This window comes from Pogona vitticeps, chromosome 5, assembly GCF_051106095.1.
Source record: "Pogona vitticeps strain Pit_001003342236 chromosome 5, PviZW2.1, whole genome shotgun sequence".
NCBI lineage: Eukaryota > Metazoa > Chordata > Lepidosauria > Squamata > Agamidae > Pogona > Pogona vitticeps.
The window spans coordinates 189,833,698-189,855,635 of NC_135787.1; the positions used below are offsets into that span (position 1 = coordinate 189,833,698).

Sequence of the window (21,938 nt, forward strand, 5' to 3'; positions counted from 1 at the left end):
CCGTCCAGCAAAGATCCTCCATAGGGTGGCCATTTTTGCTGCCTGTGCAGTGAGGAATCTGTCCCAGAAAACAGCGGGAGGCCATTTTGTTTACCCGGTGGCCATTTTGAAACCACCAATCATCTGTCCGAAAATCATCGTTTTGCGAAGAATCAGTTCCCGAAGCAGAGAACCAATCATCGCAAAGCAAAATTCCCCCATAGGAAACATCGTAAAGCGATCGCAAAAAGTTTGTCGTAATGCGGTTTTGTCGTTAAACAAAGCGATCATAAAGCGAGGCACCACTGTATTTGAAACGAGTGGTTTTAATTATGTTTTTAATTAAACCGTCAGCTGCCCCGAACATCCATGACAAAGGAAAGGCTATAAATCAGACTAATAGCAATTATAATATTTAACCATTATAAAGTATTTTTTTTCCTCTTTTCATTCTTTCCAACATTAGGTTCAATTCTTGAAAGACCAAAGAAGCAAAGGATGAATGTGACCAAAACATCTGGTGAGTTTCATTACCCACAAGTAGTAAAGCAGAAGTTCCCATATGTTGTTGGTTAAGGATGGGATTTTTTTTTTATTTCTTGGACTACAAATCTCATAATTCCTGATTCTAGACGATCCGTTTTTGCGATCGCTGTGGTTCCCTATGGGCGATTTTTGCTAGACGATGATTTTTCCCCATTGGAATGCATTGAGTAGCTGTCAATGCATTCCAAGGGGGACCCGAACTCGCAAGACGATGGTTTCCTATGGATGATTTTCACTACACGACGATTTCCCCATTGGAACACATTGAATGGATTTCAGTGCATTCCAATGGGGAACCATGCGTTGCTCAATGATGTTTTCGCAAGACAGCGATTTTGACAGAACAGATTAACATTGTTTAGCAAGGCACCACTGTACTTTGTGGCTTAGCTAGGCCTAGCTCCTCCAAAGTTTCTTTTTCCTGTCCCAGTGCTAGCTGGGAACATTCTTTCTGAACGGGAAGCTAAGGACTTAGCAACTGGTTTTGAAACTAAGAACACAACTTGAATTTCCATGTTATGACAACAGCAAAATGGCAAAGGTATCTCAGAGAGAACGTCACAGAGAGGTTCCTCAGATGAATGCCAGATGCTGATTTGCTTTGGTTCCCTTCTTTAGTTGACTCTGACAAACCATTGTTTCCCATTCTTTTGGAACTTTGCAAGCTACAGTTTATGCTCGCTTTGCAAACCAGGATCAGAAAAGAGAAAACTCTTTTTAAATTTCTGAGATTTCCATCTCAGGTGGCACCAATTTCATTGCATCTCTGTTTTAATCCTACAATTTATGATCCTAAAGAACTTGCAAAGTAACATTCAAAAAATAATAAAGTGATGAGTGCTTGTTGGCTTTTGGCTGTAATAAATAATATATGACTTCCAACTTCCAAAGTCTGCACACAGCCACTTGATTTAAAAAATCACTGTGTAGAGTAAAATTTGATGTTCTCCCTTATATGTGTGTTTGTGCCAGCAACCGATAGTAAATAATCACCTTCGTCTTTGTTAAAACATTAAATAACATTTACTGCTTAGAAATATATGTAAAATATAACATAACTCATAGTGGTTGGACATTTGATATTTGTCATACATCTGCTTGACTTACTAACAGACATATTTTTTCCAGTAAATAAGTAACTCTCTCATCTAAACACTATTACATTTGTAAGCCCTAACTGGCTGTCCCAAATCCAGTCAGTTACTTTTATATATATCAACAGTTCTAAGGCCTCAAAATCTAGTTACTGTACTAGTCTTTACTTAGTTACTATACTACAGTTTTTAAAAAAGAATTTATTTCCATGTCCTGTTCCTCAGGGCAAGTGGGAAAAGGAGCCTATCAGCTAATTTGGGGGGTGTTGTGTTCGCTTAATATTCAATGTACTGAGCTCTGGCATCATTAAAGCTTTCGCTCCAGGCAGGCTTTTCCTTGGTGACTGACCATCTAGGCCAGTGGTCCCCCAACCTTGGGCCTCCAGATGTTCTTGGACTTCAACTCCCAGAAATCCTGGCCAGCAGAGGTGGTGGTGAAGGCTTCTGGGGGTTGTAGCCCATCAACATCTGGAGACCCAAGGCGACAATAAATGAGACAGTTTATATTGTGTTGCTTCTAAATCTGTTTTTCTTAATGCTCGTAACGTAACATTTTTCATATGGTACTATTAATTCTTCTTTAATATTTGAATAATTTATTGTTTTTTGCTTTTAATATTGTGTTTTTAGTGATGCAAGCTGCCTTGGGTCCTTTTTAAGGAGAAAAGCAGGGAATGAATGAATGAAAGAATCAATCAATCAATCAATCAACCAATCAATCAACCAATCAATAATATTGCCTTTCTTTTTCCAATTGTCCTTTCAGCTGATGGTGACCCTCATTTTGTTGTTGATTTCCCTTTGAGCCAGCTAACTGTCTGTTTCAACATCGATGGGGAACCAGGAGATATCCTCAGATTGGTTTCAGATCACGAAAACTCTGGTACGATGAGAGAGCAGTGCTATTGCCGTGCGGTTTGGTTGCTGGATCAATAGAACTGGATTTTAAAAACAGAGCTTGGAGTGTTACATTTTAAAAGGGATTTATTGCATTACTCACTTCTCGCACAAGTGATTTGCTCCAATGTGCATCAGCAATGCCTTAAAGTGCCCTTTGAAAATGCCCCAGTAAATGCAACACCATAACATGGAATCTGGATTTGGCACTTTCAAAAATAACAGACCAAGATGCATTAGGTCCTTTTGGGGGGAGGACAGGGGGTACAAGGTAGGACAGAAATAAAGGAAAGAATACTAAAGAGAGAGAAAATGAATAAAGAAATATTCCAAGTTCTAGCAGATGTTGCCTTTAACTGTGGAGCCATGGAAGAGAAAATACATGGCTACGATTTTTGTGTTTGGAGGACTGTGGAGCCATGTAGGGAAAAAAATACATGGCCACAATGTCTACCCTTAGTTTAACAGCAGGTCACACAATGGGGAAAGGCACCTGATTTTAATCAGGACCTTGGTGCAGAGAGAGATATGGTCACATCCTTCTCTCTCACCGTGGCAGGATCCTCCCTCCACTAATTGCTTTTTGAATATGCAGATTTGAAGGAGTTCCATTCATACAACTCTTAACATACATTTTTGTCCCTAGTATTTGATGCTATAAGTCTTCTCTCCAGAATAAAATCTAATCAAACCATGGGACTTCTTGAGTTAAAATGCTCCTATCTTTAGGGGACAGGGTCTCTCGATTTGCTGATCTCTCCAGGAATTTTTAAGCAGCTGTGCTTTTTAAGAGGATTACTTAGGAAGCAGCAAAGCCCCAAACCTGACTGTGAGTGGGAAAAGAAAAACATGGAAAGAAAAAATTAAGGCAGTGCAATAGTTAAGTTTTATACATTTTAAATGTTTTAAAGTGAGAGCTATACATTACCGCTTCTTCCAGTTTTCCAGTTCTACCTTCTCCATAATCCAAGAGCACAATGTGGAAGTAAATAGGGACAGATAACAAATTGCTTGGAATTATTTTCCCCAACAATTAGGGCTACTTTGTGCTTATAACATACCATAGCAACGTCGGAAGTTGCTTTATACTAAATCAGATCCTTGGTCCTTTTACCTCAGTGTTGTAAATAGAGATGGGCACGAACCAACAAACCAGTGGTTCGTGTTGGTTCGTTTCTCAGACAAACAGGTGTTTTGTGGTTCCCAGCCCTGCCTCCTCTGGCAGGTGCCCACTTAGAGGCAGTGCACAGAGGAGGCAGGGCAAGGAAGCAATGGCGCTGCCTTGAAGTGGGCATCCCCTGGAGGAGGGAGGGCTGAGAACTGCCGAGAAGCATTCGGCAGTTCGCGTCCATCTCTAATTGTAAACATGGACAGGAAGCAGCTTTCTGAGGTTTTAGCTGGGATTACATACTTGATCTGCCTACAGATTCTGGAGATTGAACCTGGAACAGTCTGTATGCAAAAATTCAATTATCTTAGGATCTTATGGCTTCCTCTTTTTTCAGGGGATAACTCCTCTTATTTTGCTATAGTCTATAGCTAACTCCTGGGTTACTTTTATAATTTTGGGGGATTATGGCCTTATTTAGTAGGGCTGGAGGAAAATTTCACAGTTCCACTGCTGTCTTTGGATCTGTGGTAGGTTTCAGGGTGAGGGTGACACAGACTGGAGGAAAGATTGTTTTCTACTACATGCCAGGAACTTGTCGCATGGAAAGGAACTATATTTGTTACTTTTGGGGGGAAAATGTGAAAGAGTTTCTTTCCAAATAGTGTGACTAACAGCAACAAGAGGGGGAAGCTTGGAATCTTAATTGCAAATCATAAGTTAAAAACAGCTTTCCAAGATCTGCCCAGGATTAGGGAATGTGTGGCCCTCAAAATATTGTGAGTCTACAATTTCTATCATTTCCCCAAAATTGGCTGCAGCTGATGAGAACGGAAGTCCCCCAAAATACCTTTTTGGGGTGTTAAATTTTGAGCTAGGCATTAAGGAGCTACTTGGCTGCGACTGAGCAAAGGGTTCATTATATACGCATAATACACAAATGTCTTACTTTGCATTTTTTTTAAAATGGGTCTTGTCTGTTTTATGAAAGAATTATCCAGGCAGAATTATCCAGCAACACCCCCACCTCATGCTTTATCTCCTTAAAGATAGTATCGCTGAGGGGTATAGCATTCATTCTGGTTTAGACATTGATTTCCAGGAGGCGGCAGGCTCCTTGCCAACAGACCGGCCTCAATTCCAACTCACTGTGATCGGCAGGCAGTGTTTGGTTTGGAAGATAACGTATGTGAGGCTCGATTAAAAAGAAAAATAATGACAAGTGGCACAACAAGAACAAGGGTAGACTCAAGCAACCTGGAAATGCCAGGAGTATATCTTTTGTCACAGCTAAATTCTGAACAAGAAGATTTTTCTTGCACGATACCCTGCCTCAGTCACAGCATTCATTCGTTCGTTCGTTCGTTCGTTCGTTCGTTCCTTTGTTCCTTCGTTCATTCATTGTATTTATATCCTGTCTTATCTCTAAGGAACTCCTCCTCAACTCTGATCTCATTTTACAAAGCATGTAAAATGGGTTGAACTGAGGATTTCATGGTTGAGTGAAGGTTTTTCCAAGTTTTTTCCGTCCTCTTAATCATTAAGTCATCTTTCCCTTGTAACCCTCTCATGTTTTCTCATAGCTTCCTCCAGCTTTTGACCCTCACACCACCACCCCCCAAAAAAAACTCTCATTGAGGGGGAAAATATGAAGCAGGCCCACCAAGTTGTTTTTGCTGGTCAAGATAGGACTTCTTATTCCAGAAGTATCCAAGGTATTACGTATATAGGGAACCTTTTCCCTCCCAAGGCGCTAGACATGATGTCTTCAAAACATGTGAGCTGTCACAGAAACCATTCTGAGAGGACAAGAGTGGCAGAGAAAACGCAGGGCCGAAGTAGACACGCTAGCTGCAGAATCAGAAGGTGATGAAATGTTTCTTCAAAAGACTGCCGGCCTTCTTGGCAGCTGTATTTGCACCATTAACTTGCAAACAGAGTGTATACTTTATTTCTTTATTTAAAATATTTATATGCTGCCTTTCTCCTGAAGGATCGATCCAAGGCCACTTGTAGTATTTAAAAGAAACAAATTTAAAATCCAATTAATAAATTATTACAATATTAAGAATGTTTAAAAAATTTACAATAAAACTCATAATAAGAACAATATTAAAAACAGAAGCAAAACAGAAAATAATGTGTTTATTTTCCAGTGACCAATTAGCAAAAAAAAAAAAATCCATGCTAATCTGGACTTTCTTGAGCTGAGACATTTGATGCTACGGTTTCACAAATGAATGTTACTTTTGAAGAGAGCTTTATTTCTAACAACAAGATTCACTATAACCTCTGTTTTGACACACACACACACACACACACACACACACACACACGCACACACACACACACGCACAGACCAGACTAAGTAAAAGGGAGCTCCATATTAAAGTATCAATTTGAGTGGCGGGACACAGAGGAGTCCCCCCCCAACGGATCTTAACAACTGAGCAGGTAGATGTTCCCTCAACTAGCTGAGATTTATCCACTGCATACACCAGACTTTATACAACCTTATTAAGAGTGTATCTCTCAACATATTTCTCATGAGAGACACCAAATCTTTTTGTTTTACTCTCCTTTCCTTGTGTCTTTAGGTGTGACTGTGAACGGCCAACTCATAGGCGCTCCAGCCCCCCGCCACGGACACAAGAAACAGAGGACCTACTTCCGCAGCATCACCATCCTCAATAACCAACCGGAGAGGTCCTACCTGGAGGTCACGCCCACGAAGGTCATCTTGGATGACGGGAAGAGGCTTGTCCTGCCTTGTGGCCGCAGTGCCACAGTGGCAAGCAAGAACCTCGAGGTCTCTATCTTTGCCCTCTCCAATGTCACCGTGGTCCTACGGGGCACCATCGGGTTTGTGATTCTGATCCACCACTATAAGAACCCTGCCCCTTACCAGAAGGACCATCTGGGGTTCTACATCTCTAACAGCCAAGGCCTTTCTGCAAACTCTCACGGGCTGATAGGTAAGGAGAAGGCGGGTGGGTTTCTCAACATGTATGAAGCAGCCTTAGAAGATAAGACTTGTCATGTTTCAGCTGATTACCGTATTTTTCCATGTATAAGATGCCTCCATGTATAATCCCCCCCCACTTTTCTAATCCAAAATTAAGAAATCTTAAGTGGGGCTTAGCAAGTGTAGGGGGAAAGGGATCAAAGTGCTGCAGGATCGCTTTGATCCCTGCTTTTCCCTCCACTTGTTTTTGTTCTCTCCTCAGCTTACATCCGTGTATAAGATGACCCTCAATTTTTAGTCTAAAGATTTTAGACAAAAGTATAATCTTATATACGGGAAAATACGGCATGTTTCACTGTCTTGCGACTAAGCTGGAGACAAACAGTCAATAATAATTAATAGTAACCAGGCACTTAATTTTTTGATGTTTGGGTGCTCTTGCTGCATCTACTTCACCCAACATGGTGCTCTCTAAAGCTTCCAGACTACCAACCCATAATCCACAGTAATAAGCCATGCTGGCTGTGTCTGGTGGGCATTGTAGTCCAAAGCCTTCAGAAGGCCCCATGCTGAGGAAACATCTCATCTACCTTCTTGCTAAACCTTCCATTCCTCCTTCAAAAATGGAGGCCACTCACCAATTCCCATCTCAACGCTGATCACGAGGGGTTCGTTTGTTCATTTGTTCCATTTTCATACCGCCCACCGAGTGGACATCCACCAGCCTGAGCGGTTCGCAGCTAAATAAAAAAAAATCTACCCACCACCAACCGAACGATGATACAAGACCCGTTAATAAGTAAAAATTGAAAAGGAGGATCCCTGTGGTGACAGCTGAATAAGATCTGAGAAGTAAACATTGTGTGGCTACGTTTATCTCCTGGCAACACTCCCTGGTTTTCTATCTCTTCTATATAGGTCAGTTCTTGCACCAAGACGTCCAGCTGATCCAGGAGTCCCCGGAACCAACTCATCATGCCGCCAGTGGGGACCAAACCAAGGGCATGAACTTAAACCCTGGGGCAACCTTAAAGCTGAAAGGGCGTTCCATCCCTGTGGTGTGGAAGCAAAGGAAGATCTACAACGGGGAGCAGGAAGTGGACTGCTGGTTTGCCAGGAACAACGCAGAGAAGCTGATAGATGGACACTACAAGGATTACCTGGCCTCACACCCTTTCGACACAGGGACTAGCTGTTCAATGGAGGACAGACTCTGAGGAAAGACAATCCCAACTGCTTTTCAACATGGACAAGACCATCCAAGAAGACTCTTGAGCACTTTCTTAGGCCAAAGGAACCAAGTTCCTCCAACTTCTTTTGGAAAGCAGCTCTGTTCGCACAACGGCCGACGGCCCTCGGGTTGATTTAAAACACTTTCTCCCCCAGGAACTCTTAATAAGCTTTGTCTGACGGGAGAGATTAGAAAAACAGCCAGACAGAGACATATGAAGAGGGCTCTCACTGCCCATAATGTAGGGAATGTGGGTGGATGACAAGGCTCAAAAGATTCATATTTCCGCCTTGTGGGATTTTGGTGCTGTGTCTTATTTGTATATGTGGGGATTGGGCAAGGGTTTCAAGTTTAGAAATGAAGAAGCAAAACCCAGTGAAAATAGAGCTCTTTTAATAAATCCTGTTGATTTCAGCTGGTGAATGTGAAGCCAATGGTTAGCCTCTTCCTTGAGGCCAATGGGATTGAGGTGTGACTACGTGGTAGTTTACTCCATGGTTTGTGTCAAAGTTGGCACGGGGTAAATTCAATGTGTTTTCAGTCAACGACATAATGTACAGCTAATTGTGAGTAAACCAGGTCTGTTTTCCTGGGCGTATACTGTTTTCTGTTCTGCCAACAGGGGCTCATAAGTTGTTGATTTTGTAGTGATTCTGCCCACACTGTTTCCCCTACCCCAATTTCCAGCATGTGTGATGGCCTGTATTGGTTCCAAGGGCTGGTGATTCCCAACCTTGGGCCCCCAGATCTTCTTGGACTACAACACCCAGAAGTCTTCACCACAAGCTGGCCAAGATTTCTAAGCCAAGTTGCAGTCCAAGAACATCTGGACACCCAAGGTTGAGAACCACTGCCCTAGGTTGTCATTGGTAGTAATATCATCTTCAGTGGAGCTCAGAATACACGTGAGCTCCTCTCCTCTCTGATTTCTCATTATTGTTGATTATGCTTCCCAAATGTTGTGCTCTGCCAGATAAGCATTGACAGCTTTGCAGGCTGGTATATCACTTCAGCGTTATGTCACTTGCCAATTGTTTTTTTAAAAAATAAGAGAGTGAGTGGTGTTAACGACAGAGAAGGACAGCTGACCCATGAACCCAGTGAGAATTTTAGTGGTTTTCAGGTCCAATGTGGGGCCTTGCCCCCACCCCAAAATTGCCCACGATATTTAAGTATTCGGTATGAGCAACAGCTGCAATTGAACTCCCATTGGAAACTTTGAATCAGCCTGAGTCTGCATCCCTCTCCAGTCAAACCCTCAAACGGTCTTCTCAGCTTTGGTTGAATCATATCTGTACCACAGCCATCAATCCCCACTCTCTCTGTCTTGAGTGATAGGGCAAAGCCTTCCCTCCCTCAATGGAAAATGGGAGGAACAGAATGTTACCATATTTCCCTTGATGCCCAGCCATGTCGGTATAGGTAAAGGTAAAGGTTCCCCTTGACAATTTTGTCCAGTCGTGTCCGACTCTAGGGGGCGGTGCTCATCTCCATTTCCAACCCATAGAGCTAGCGTTTGTCCGAAGACAATCTTCCGTGGTCACATGGCCAGCGCAACGAGAAACGGAACGCCGTGACCTTCCCACCATGGTGGTACCTATTTATCTACTTGCATTTTGCATGCTTTCAAACCGCTAGGTTGGCGGGAGCTGGGACAAGCAATGGGGGGCTCACTCCGTCGTGTGGATTCGATCTTATGATGGCTGGTCTTCTGACCTTGCAGCACAGAGGCTTCTGCAATTTAAAACCGCAGCACCACCACGATCACAAGACATATAAAGGTGTAAGGAACCTTTATATGTCTTGTGATCCAACTGCCAAATGAAAGTATAAAAGAAACTCTTCTCCAGGATTTAGTTACTGCAGGACATCTACCCATGCAAGGGTGGAATTCATGTCATGACTTCCTCCCATTTTCACCACACAAAATTTAGACAAACAAACAAACAAACCAATCCAGAGGACAGTAAAAACTTTCCAAAGTTGGCTTTCAGACTGAGACAGCCATAGATATGTTACGGAAAAAAGAGGGCATACACTGTCAAAGAAGAGGCTTAACACAGATACTGATTTGCTCATTTGTATGCTCAAACACTAAGTGGGTTTTTAAGTATTTGAGCAGAGTTACAATACAGCAGAATTACAATGCAGCTGACCCAAATGGGGGAAAATGGTGAGCTGGTGAGCATTCTTGCTGAATTCCTTTGCCTAGGTACTGCTAATTGAGAAAGGGCAACATCAAGATCCCACCCCCTTACTTCTGGCTCATCATCTTCCAGAAAAACTTCAACCGAGTGGTGCAGTGGTTAAACTGCAGTGTTGCAGTGAAGACTCTGCTCGCGGCCCCAGTCGGGCTCAGGCAGCCAGATTGAGGTTGACTCAACCTTCCATCCTTCCAAGGTCGGTAAATTGAGTACCCAGTTCACATGCCAGGGAGGCAATGCAGAATTAAATTGCAAACCGCCCAGAAACAGCTTTAAGCATTATGCGGTGGTATATAAGCAGTACCATTTGCATTGCCTGCATGCTCTTGATGACACCATTTTCAAAAGGAGGATTGTGCTCTAGCAGCCCTCTATTAAAAGAGGACATATGCCCCCCCAAATCAGGCAACTTTAAAGGCTGCAGTAACGGAAGGACCCCCCATTGCTAACATGACAGCCAGTCTACTGTTAGGCTGAATTTAGACCTAAGATTTCACTCTGGCCAAAATCTAATTTAGTCGTGCCTTGTGATTGCTGAGCAGATCAGTCTGGGAACTGCTTGTTATGTTCTTACGATCAGCTGCTCATCAATTTGCTTGTGCTTTTGAAAATATGTTAACAAGGCAGGGACAGCGGCCCGTTCATTAACATGTACATGGCATCCTTCAGAGCCTTGAACCCTAATTGAACCCCCCATGGGGAAAATATTGGATCACACCAACGTTATCCTCGATTGAAATAGTTTTCCCCTTTGAGTACTGCTGGGGCTTTGAATGCACTTCTTCGAAAACAAATTTTTTGGGGGGGGGGGAATGCAAAGCATTGTTTCCGAACGCCTCCCAAACTCCTGTTGGAAAAGAAGGGAAACTGGGGCCAAAATAAAAAAACAACAGCAGGAGAACAGGAATGGAACAGTTTTCGTTTCTTCCTAAAAACCAACAGGGACTGGGGGGGGGGGGGAGAAAGAATGAATTCACTAAGAAATGGAACAGAAGTTGAAAATTTCTCTTTATGTGTCTGTCTATCTGTCTGTCTGTCTCACCTTCAATGTCTTGTCTTCCACGTTGAGGCACATGTTTTAAATACACGTGGTTAACTCAAAGTTTACGGCTGCCCTGCCTGTTTCTTGGGAGCTTTGTTAGCCTAGCGGGGAGCTAGAAATACTACTATTATTGTAAAAATACATTTCTATTCTCCCTTCCTGTCGGGAAAAAAAAATATCCGAACAGCAATCACGCATGGCTAGGCAACCTGCCAGATGTTTACAAACAGCCGAACAAATCCCTCTAGGACAAAGCGTTTTGAAAGACAGGAAAAACAGACACCTTTACAAACAAAAATTCCAGGAGAGTACATCCGCCGTCAACTGCTCTTTAGGCCGAATATCTCTTGGTTAACAAGATCATGACAAAACAGTAGAAAAACCTGAAACAAGAAGAAAGGGCTGGCTGCAAAAAAAATGGTTTATTTCTGGAAGTTGGGATCCAGATAACTAGCCATGCCATTTAGCAGTATGAGAGGCTACAGTTTTGAATTTTTCATTAATTTCCTCCAGCTGTGCAGAGAAATGCAGGATTCACAAAGCAGAATAGCTTCAAGTTCTCCAGTGTAGATCACCCTTTCCTCCTCAACTGGCACTTACAATCTCAATAACTCACTCTGAGACATGAGCAGTAGAAAGAATAAAAAACAATTTTCTTTACATACAGTTGTGAACCGATCAAACAGCAAACTGACAAAACATGACTGCTTTCGACAGCAGACTTCAACAGACTCAGGAGGGGGGGGGGAAACACTGAGCAGAGAGGCAGGGCTCTCTTTGAACTCAAGAGGCAGTGAAGGAATAATGGGTTAGTGCTGTCTAGTTTGACACTCATCCCAGCCCGGAAAGGTCCCTTCCACCCCAGCTAAACCTACTAAAGGCAGCATGCACGATTGCAAAAAACACCAACATGAGAAGAGCCTAAAAGTCACAAATTCCACCGTAGATGAGGTTATAAATGTGTAATTGGTTTGGTTTCTAAGGGGAAAGAGTCTTGCTTCTAATGGCCACATTTAACAGGCAGAAATAAACAGGTGGAGCTGCTGCCGCAGGGTGTAGCAGCGTAACAGACAGTAATGACTACACCTGTTCCATTTCTGCCTGGCACACAGCCAACAGAGACACAGAGCAAGGACAGAAGTAGACGTTGTCTAGAGGGGCAGGGAAAAAATCGAATAAATAAATAAAATAAATAAAGTGGGATTGTCCACAAAAGCTCACATTTAAAAATATAGTGGGTCCTTCCTTCCTTCCTTCCTTCCTTCCTTCCTTCCTTCCTTACTTACTTACTTACTTCCTTACTTACTTACTTACTTACTTACTTACTTACTGACAGCCTCTGACAACGTTGGCTGGGTTTCAGCTCCTACCTAGATTGGTCAGAAAATTTAACCCAAGGTTGGGAACCACGGACTTAACTCAATAGCACTAACGTGGACCAGTGGCTCTTCTCTTAAGTCCAAAGCTGGATTCTTTCCTTGACTCACCTGGAGATGTTCTTGGGAAGACATTTGGACTTTCTAATGGAAAGGAGGTTCTCCCACTTTAAACGCCTGCATTTTTTGCATGCCGTTCTTTTCCATGTTCCCTGCGCGGCTTTAAGCCACCATCTCTGTCCAAAGGCCAAGTCCTACTGGGCTAAAATCCATTTGTGACACCCCGCTCCCCACTGAGTAATCACAGAGGTAGCAATAAGATGCTTTTAGGGAACCAGTGGGGGGGGGGAAACTATCACAGGTAAATCTGGCTCCCTGCCTTGGAAGAAAAGAGGAACAGCAGAGTGATCTGCTGACATCTTAATTGCACTCACTGGCCTGGATATAGAACAGAGCAAATTGCAGAAACATTTAGTATTTGGCATCTTGCAGCCCTACGCCTCACGCTGAATTGTTTCCTCGTCCATGCGATAGGCGGTTCCCTCTCCCTTCCTCGGAGACAAGATTTGGGCTTTATAAATCTTGTTCGGCCTGCATAAACACACGATGCCTGCAAAGCGAAAGCACAATTTATAAATAGCCGAGGGGTGCGAAAGCATTACTGATGTTCTCTGTGGCAGGTTCCTCCCTGAAATTCCTGGTTAATTGTCCAAATTAATAATCCTTCAGGGGCACCCCTAATTCTGCAACCACAGATGGAATGCCTTTATCTTACCGGACGGTTGAGTACAGTATTTCCACCATCTCTTCCCTAAAAGATCATCCTGTGTTCCAGTAACACCAGTCTCTCCATGTTGATCTTTACATATACCAAACCAGGGCAACAGAGCTGTTCATGGGAGTAAGGGTACTAGCATTGGCTGAGGAACTGAATTGGAAAGATGGTCATAAATCAGAATCAACTTGACCATCATTATTACTGGGCAATGACAGTGAGCTAGGATAGCTGTTATCTTACCCCCAGCATCAAAGGTGGTATGCCTTTGAACAGCTGTTGATGGGGAACACATGGTGAAGGATGCAGTTCCCTTCCTATGTTGCTGGTGGGCTTCCCACAGGCAACAGTTTGGTCCTTGTGGAAATCAACTGCTGGCCCTAGAGATGATGATCTTAGATTCAGATACTGTCTACTCCAGCTTGCAGCTGATTCCCAGGAACTTATGCAGTTCTATCACATATTCATGAATTAATTCAAAGAACAAAATACGAGGTAGGCCCCATAGCAGCAGGGATGCTGGGGTTTGGGGAGCAGGATAAAATCAGATTACGAATTTGCATTTTGGAAACCGTTACATAAAAGCACACAAATTGGAGTTTTGTGCCCAAGATAGGATTTTTGTTAAAACACAGAATTCCGGTCCCTCCCTTGCTTGGATATTGGGCATCTGGAAAAGTAAGGCGATGCTGTTCTCTACACCAGGATTCATACACATCGCTCCACTGCCTTTCTTTGCTCCTTCTGTTTTCCTCAGCTGTCTTCTCCCTTTCCCAGTCCACCCTACGCTGTCTTGGTTGCTCCTCCTTCCTGACTTCCTTTGATGTCCGACTTCCCAGTGAATCAAATGTTGAGGTTGCAAAACTATGCTTTGAATACCAGCGGACAGCACTGGTTAACACTGGGGAAGTCATAAAAGCTGAGGGTTGTCCCTACCCCTTATAGAAGGCTGCAGAGTTTATAGGGGGGGCTTGTATAACTCCAGTCTCCATCAGGTCTCAGCCCATGCTGCATTATAGCAGTGAGAGTTTGTCAACACCTAGAGGGCAAGAAGGCTCTCACCCAACATTAGAAAATAGTTTCCATTCCAGGTTCCCCTTGACATTTAGTCCAGTCGTGTCCAACTCGAGGGCGTGGTGCTCATCCCCGTTTCAAAGCCATGGAGCCAGCGTTTGTCCAAAGACAGTTTCCGTGGCCACGTGGCCAGTGCGACTAGACACGGAACGCTGTTACCATCCCACCGTGGTGATACCTATTTATCTACTCACATTTTTGCATGCTTTCAAACTGCTAGGTTGGCAGGAGCTGGGACAAGTGACCGGGGCTCACTCCCTCGCACGGATTCGATCTTATGACTGCAGGTCTTCTGACCTTGCAGCACAGAGGCTTCTGCGGTTTAACCCACAGCGCCACCACGTCCCTCCCCGCCATTCCAAGACAGGAGCAAATGAACTCAGATCTTACAACAGATCCCAGAAACCATTCAAACCCACAAGAACAGCTTCCAGAGATGCTTAAATATCAAATATTTATTACGCTTCTTATAAAAAGGAGTAAAAAAAGGTGAGACAAGTTCATCCCCCAAAGCTTGCTTTGAAACACCCGTTTGCTTATTTACAAACCATCTGTGCATTTATAAATGTTTCAAACGACCTTCCTGACCAGCTATCTTGATCCTTATTTTAAAATGGATGCAGAGTTTTTATACTCTTATAGTCCAAACCAGACCCACCAGTGGCTGGTCAGCCAGAAATGTTCATTCAACACGCTCCAGCATCTGCTTGAATGAACTCGGGAGACAAAAATACATTGCAAAACAGAATCTTCTGTCCACCAGAATACTCAGACTGTACTCCCCAGAATTCATATGGAGAACATGCATTCCAACAAAAATCATTAATAGATTAGCGCCTCCTAGTGACCCTTAATTAAGTCTCCAGTTGGCTGAAATCCCCTGGTTGTTACATGCATCATTTCTAACTCCAAGAAGAGCACAGGGTTCCTAGAGGAAAAATCCACCATGTATTTTTACTGGGTTTCTCTCGGTTTGCACATTCCATCCCCGTTATCTGTCCCTGTTAAACCGACAGCTGAGATTCTGTCTGCTCTATCACAGGGCGTCTGCCATGGAGAAGAGATCCTGAAAGTTCTGGGTCACTTCCCGAGCGGTCGAAATCCAACGCCGGAGAAAGCAGCCCCTGTAAAAGAGAGTGGAAAACTTACAGAGCAAATTAAAAACAATAATGTCACTTACAAGATTCCTAAGCCGCTGTCTTGCCCAGGACAGCTGTGCTTTCCTCAGCTCCTCAATACCTGTTCAAAGACAGCTGAACAAGACACACTTTAAATATATATACAAATCTTTGTCCTACTACCAAGGAGTAAAAAGCGAGCAATGAAAAGCAGTGTATCTTGTTCTTTCTTACCTATCTTTTTTTTCGAAAAATCTGAACAACTAGAAGATAGGTCAAGCTAAATAATTCCGACCATATTTTCTAGAGTAGGATGCTGGGACAGGGTCCCTTCCAGCTGTGCAGTTCAAAGGCTGCTATTATTATAGCTCAGGGGTTTAGTGGAGCCAGAGGTTGGGTGTTCGATTCCCCACTGGGTATCCTTTTCTACTTACTGGGCTTGATGCAGACTCAATTTCCCCTCCAACTTGCTTATTTTAATGTACAAATCAGAATGAGAGAACTTGTCTTTGTGTTATTTGCTGTCCAGCTACATGGGGTGGGGTGCAGGTTAAAGCGGGGCAATCCCCATGGTGACCAGAAAACTCAACAGGAAACGCAAATATAGCCAGCATCCTCCTTTTGAGTGGGAGAGGAAAGAGAGCGAACAGTCCAGAACAGGATAGACAGTTTAATATGGGTGTTATATTGGGCATCAGCTGAACTGTTGTACTATTTGAGAACAAATACAGTTGTGGTGGTGGTTTAGTCGTCAAGTCATGTTTGACTCCTCGTGACACCATGCACCAGAGCACGCCAGGCCCTCCTGTCTTCCACTGCCTCCCGGAGTTGGGTCAAATTCATGTTGGTTGCTTCGCAGAAACTGTCCAGCCATCTCATCCTCGGTCGTCCCCTTCTGCTCTTGCCATCACACTTTCCCAACATCAGGGTCTTTTCCAGGGAGTCTTCTCTTCTCATGAGATGGCCAAAGTATTGGAGCCTCAGCTTCAGGATCTGTCCTTCCAGTGAGCACTCAGGGTTGATTACCTTTAGAATTGATAGGTTTATTCTCCTTGCAATCCAGGGGACTCTCAAGAGCCTCCTCCAGCACCACAATTCAAAAGCATCAGTTCTTTGGCAGTCAGCCTTCTTTATGGTCCAGCTCTCACTTCCATACAACACTACAGGAAAAACCATAGCTTTGACTATTCGGACCTTTGTCGGCAAGGTGATGTCTCTGCTTTTTAAGATGCTGTCAAGGTTTGTCATCGCTTTCCTCCCAAGAAGCAGGCGTCTTTTAATTTCGTGGCTGCTGTCTCCATCTGCAGTGATCATGGAGCCCAGGAAAGTAAAATCTGCCACTGCCTCCATATCTTCCCCTTCTATTTGCCAGGAGGTGATGGGACCAGTGGCCATGATCTTGGCTTTTTTGATGTTGAGCTTCAGACTGGTTTTTGTGCTCTCTTTTACCCTAATTAAGAAGTTCTTTAATTCCTCCTCGCTTTCTGCCATCAGAGTGGTACCATCTGTATATCTGAGGTTGTTGATATTTCTTAGGAAATAGAGCCCAAAATTTCTCTTCGAATATTTTTTTTTCAAATTATACATTTATAATACCACTCAAACAAGATTCTGGATGTGACCATTCAGCCTAGAGAGCTTTCCACAGTTGTGTACTCCCTCATTTACAATGTTCCTTTGCTGGAAATAAAGGAGGCCTTTATTTCTAAGTTAGGCCTGAAATCCAAGCAGGCTGAATAGTCCTTGGCGCCAGCTTCTAGACAGATTTGATGAACGCTGATAAACTCCCAAACACTTGCCCACAAGTGACCCCAGGAGAGGAGAAATATATATTTGAAATCTCCATATCTCTTCAAGGTTAAGAGCTGAAACCGAGATGAAAAGTTAGCCAAACAATTTCAGCGGATTGAACAAAGAGGGGAAGTTATAATTTGGATGCATCTAAGCCAACACCTCAGTTTCCACCAGGTCTTGCTGCTTCCTGCTACATATAACATTTGGTAATTGAGAAGTAATATTTTCCAGCTCAGCAGGGCTGAGATGCTCAATTTTCAGTTTTTGACCCTGGACAAATATGAGTAGCCGGGAAATCTGAATGAGGGCGGATCACTTAGCAGACCACTGAAGATAGCCATGTCCAAACCAACAAGACACAGAGACATTAGTATGTTGTAAAAGTTACTTCAAAAAAGTATGCTACTTCTCCACTGTTCTCACACAGTGTTCGAATTCCCCACATTTCCTAGAAAATTAACTTAAGTGGTGTCTTAAATGGGCATCCCAACCCTCTTCTCTTTTATGCCTTTTCCAGGGCCAAATCTCAGCCATGGAAGAAGCTTACTGGTTGACCCTAGAACATTTCCTTTCTCTCTTTCAAACTGATGTTCTGGACATGTTTGTCATGAGAAAGAAGAAGGAAAGTGATGGGGACACGACATGTTGCTGGGAATACAAGGAACGAAAGGCAGAAAGCAGCAATGATTTGAAACAACTTCTGAGGAAAGTGAAAGAAGAAAGTGTCAAAGCAGGATTGCAGTTGAATGCTAGGAAGACAAAAATCACGACTATGGAAGAACTACACAACCTTTATGCTGACGGTGAAGAAATTGGAGTCGTTAAAGATTTTGGAGACTGGAACGTCACTTCCGCTAGAATGGCGATGCACAGCTGAATTTTCATCACTTCACCCTGGTATCTAAAAAGGGATGATAAATGTCCTTCTCCCTGCCTGAACTGTGAGTAAATAGTGTTTAAACTTCCTATGAAAACTTCAGGCAAAGATAGAAAGACTTTTTGAAGTGTAATTGCACCGTTTCTTATCTTAAAAAAGGACTTTTACTTTTGACCGGGGAAGACGGAGGCTGTTGGAGAAGCAGTTGAATGTTAGGAAGACAAAAAAATCACGACTACAGAAGAACTACACAACCTTTATGCTGATGGTGAAGAAACTGGAGTCATTAAAGATTTTGGAGACTGCCACTAAGAAATCAGATGAAGACTGAGACTTGAAAGGACAGCAATGAAGGTATTAGAAATGATCATGAAGTGTAAGGATGTGTGTTACTGGAGACCAAGACCAAGATGATCCAATAATAATAATGTAATTTATTGTCATTGTAAGTGCATACATGGTATACCCATACAACGAAATTCACACAGGCACCGAGAGACCAGACCCACATGCACACACACAAAAATTCCCCAAACATTCCCCACCCACTAAAAATCCCCACTCTTATATTCACAATTACTACGTATGCATGTGAAAGCTGGGCAGTGAAGAAAGCTAATAGGAAGAAAATAGATTATTTGGAAATATGGTGCTGGAGGAATGCTTTGTGGATACTTCTGCCTGCCAGAAAGACAAATAAGTGGTCTCCTGGATAAATCAAGCCTGAGCTTTCCGTGGAGGCCAAAGGATGAAACTTGGGGCTGTTATGCTTTTAATACATTATAAGGCAACATTCACCAGGGAAAAAACAACAATAATGAAAGCAGCAGGAAAGGAGGAAGACCAAATATGAGACGGTTTCAATCTATAAAGGAGGCTATCGTCTTGAGCCGAGCAAAGCTATTGAGGATGGGGCTGTTGGGAGATTGCTCATTCATAGGGTCACTCTAAGTTGGAGGCAACCTGACCGCAGGTAACAACAACAAGGACCAAATTGCCCTAGAGAGGAATAAGGCATTTGCATCTGGAATAGACGGAGTCCCTTTGGGAATGGGTGGAGAAGGCCCCAAGCCGGCTCTGTAATGAGGCAGAGTGAAGCAGCTGCCTCAGGTGGCAGATGTGACGGAGTGGGGCAGCAGCAGCAGCAAGATCCTGAAACGCAGAGCTGTGTATGTGAATCTCTATGCTCGTCGGCCGCTGCCTTGAGGCACACTGGAGAACGCTGTCATAACAAATGCCTGAAGATCCAGCATCCAATCGGCTTAGCTTCCATAGGTAGAATGGGCCAGGGGCACTAGCCTGCCCTTTGCCTCAGGCAGCAAAAAGTATGTTGGGCCAGCTTTCCTCATTAACAAGCCATGATAATCTCTCTTCTTTATCATCCTCCTCTTAGAACGGCAGAGCGAGAAGGGACCTCGTGGATCATCCAGTCCAGCCCCTGTCAAGGAGGCCCAGTGGGGAATCGATCTCCCAACCTCTGGTTCCACAGCCAGTGACCTGAACTACTGAGTTATCTACCGTATTTTTCCATGTATCAGACGCCCCCCACTTTTCTAACCCCAAATTAAGAAATCTAAGTGGGGCTTAACAAGTGTAGGGGGAAAGGGATCAAAGCACTGCAGGATCACTTTGATCCCTGCTTTCCTCTCCACTTGTTTATGTTCTCTCCTCAGCTTACTTCCGTCTATAAGAAGACCCTCAATTTTTAGTCTAAAGATTTTAGACAAAAGTATAGTCTTATACATGGAAAAATACGGTAGTAGAAATGATATATACTCCGTAGGTAAAGGTAAAGGTTCCCCTTGACATTTTAGTCCAGTCGTGTCCGACTCTAGGGTGCGGTGCTCATCCCCATTTCAAAGCCATAGAGCCAGCGTTTGTCCATAGACAGTTTCTGTGGTCACATGGCCAGCGCAACTAGACATGGAACGCCATGACCTTCCCACCAAGGTGATACCTATTTATCGACTCACATTTTTACATACTTTCCAACTGCTAGGTTGGTAGGAGCTGGGATGAGCGACGGGCGCTCACTCCATTGCGTGGATTCACTCTTACAACGGCTGGTCTTCTGACCTTGCAGCACAGAGGCTTCTGTGGTTTAACCTGCAGTGCCACCACGTCCCCTACTTCTCCTTACCCTCAGTTTAAACTCTTTCTTCATTTTTTCAGAGGTGGAAATGACTAAATTTTCCCCATTGTGCAATAAAAGGAAGGTGACTCTTGTTAAGTCACCAAGTCCCTTACGTGTAGCAAGATGGCTACTCACCTAGCAGAAGCCTGATCAGGCAGATTTAGGAACATTTTCCAGACTTCAGTAAATTCTCACCATGTTCCTTATATCGGAAAACCTCACAAGTTCCGATTTTGTTGTACCAGGAAAACTACAGCTAACAGTACAGCAGATGCAATATGTGCCTCTTTAGTTCGAAAAACGCAAGTGCTGGCAATGAACCTTGCTGAAACTTTAAAATGGGGTGGAGAATCCTGAGAAGTCTATGGGTCTCATACGCCTATCCCTACATCATGGAAAACTGCAACTCTCATCTGCAAAAAAATTTTATTTTACACAAATAGAGCTTTTAACAGAAAAATGCTCCCTTGCACCCTCTAGTGGCCAAAAAAGCAATTTAAAAAATTGGTGTTAAAGGTGCTTGGAGACCCTGTAATGAATCCCCATACCTCCTAGAGAGCAGAAGGGGACTTCCCAATCCCCTTTTTCCAAAATCTCCAGCACGTTTTAGTTGGTGTGGAAGTGCCAGAGGGTCACCTTTAAGACCGTAAGGGGGCTACAAGTTGCCCGCCAGAGAGCAGCTCCTGGACAAAGCAAAGTACGTTTCTACATCTTTAGGTAAGGAAGACAAACAGTCAATCTGAATCTAGCAACTTGCCAAGGCCAGCGCCAAAAAGGGAAACCCTTAGGAATGGCTTCCCAAGGCAGAATCCGTTTTAAAGACAAGATCGCTGCAAAGCTGTCATGTGATACAGCCCAATAAAATCCGGTTCCAAAATCTGCACTGAGGAAATGCAGTTTACAGCCAAAGAGGTGCCCTGTCTTTATCAAACGCTCCTGTAATAACAGACTCCGAAACAAAAAAAGGCAAGGTGTAACCCTTAGGTGTAAATTCACCCAACTTGTCCTGACAATAGTTGATGTTTTGCTCACTTTGAGGCATCTGGTTGCCAAAGTAACAGCAACACAACCTTGTTTTTTTGCAAAAGAGCAAAAAATGGGACAGCTAAGACTTATTTTTACACACAGGAGCTAAACATGCCAGACCAGTTGATTTGTGGGCCCATAAGCTTGATCTTATTTAAGACATAGTTAGAAAGCTGCTGGGTTTTGTATTTGCAAAGAATTCCTCTATTTATTTCCTTAAATAGTCCCTGTTTTGTTACCCAAGATACAGCCCCTCAGCTGAGCTTGGGAAAGTGAATTTCTCTGCCAGAAAATGCACCAAATTCTTTAGGTCAGGGGATTCTGGGAGAGATTTGAAAAAGCATCTTTTCCCCAGATGTAACTCTAAAGAACCTAACTAATTTGCAAAGGCCTTTCCTCGTTGCTGCCCAAAAGCTGCGGAAAAGGCTTAGTGCACAACCAGCTCTCTTAATTTTTTGAAAAAACAAACACTCGAGATATAACCTGAAAGCAAAGTATTATGAGATACGGCGCTGATAAACATGTACTGTTTTCCTTTGAATTTTGATTTAAGATCCATGTTGACAATTTGCAGGTGTTTGGCAGTGAAGTAAATCTCTACCTCCAGTGTGGTATAGCAGATAGAGTGACAGACTGGGACTCTGGAGACCAGGGTTCGAATTCCATGAAAACTCACTGGGGGAGTGGGAGTGGTAAAG

The 21,938-nt window shown here is 43.4% G+C and overlaps 2 protein-coding genes across 3 annotated transcripts in view; one reads left to right on the forward strand and one right to left on the reverse strand.

Annotated features, from left to right (window-relative positions):
• Window positions 1–8,234, forward strand: part of ITIH5 (inter-alpha-trypsin inhibitor heavy chain 5) — a 46,223-nt gene extending 37,989 nt beyond the window's left edge. Inside the window, exons 11-14 of the mRNA XM_073002512.2 lie at window positions 446–499; window positions 2,386–2,502; window positions 6,222–6,599; window positions 7,508–8,234. Of these exons, the coding sequence (XP_072858613.2) occupies window positions 446–499; window positions 2,386–2,502; window positions 6,222–6,599; window positions 7,508–7,806 (848 nt within the window). The 3' untranslated portion in view covers window positions 7,807–8,234. The remainder of the gene's footprint in view (window positions 1–445; window positions 500–2,385; window positions 2,503–6,221; window positions 6,600–7,507) is intronic.
• A 6,494-nt stretch (window positions 8,235–14,728) lies between these two features.
• Window positions 14,729–21,938, reverse strand: part of LOC110070651 (store-operated calcium entry regulator STIMATE) — a 34,716-nt gene continuing 27,506 nt past the window's right edge. The window contains exon 8 of one of the 2 annotated variants that reach the window (XM_020778354.3): window positions 14,729–15,415. In XM_020778354.3, the coding sequence (XP_020634013.3) occupies window positions 15,296–15,415 (120 nt within the window). In that variant the 3' untranslated portion in view covers window positions 14,729–15,295. The remainder of the gene's footprint in view (window positions 15,416–21,938) is intronic. The other variant, XR_012088007.2, reaches the window with a different exon arrangement.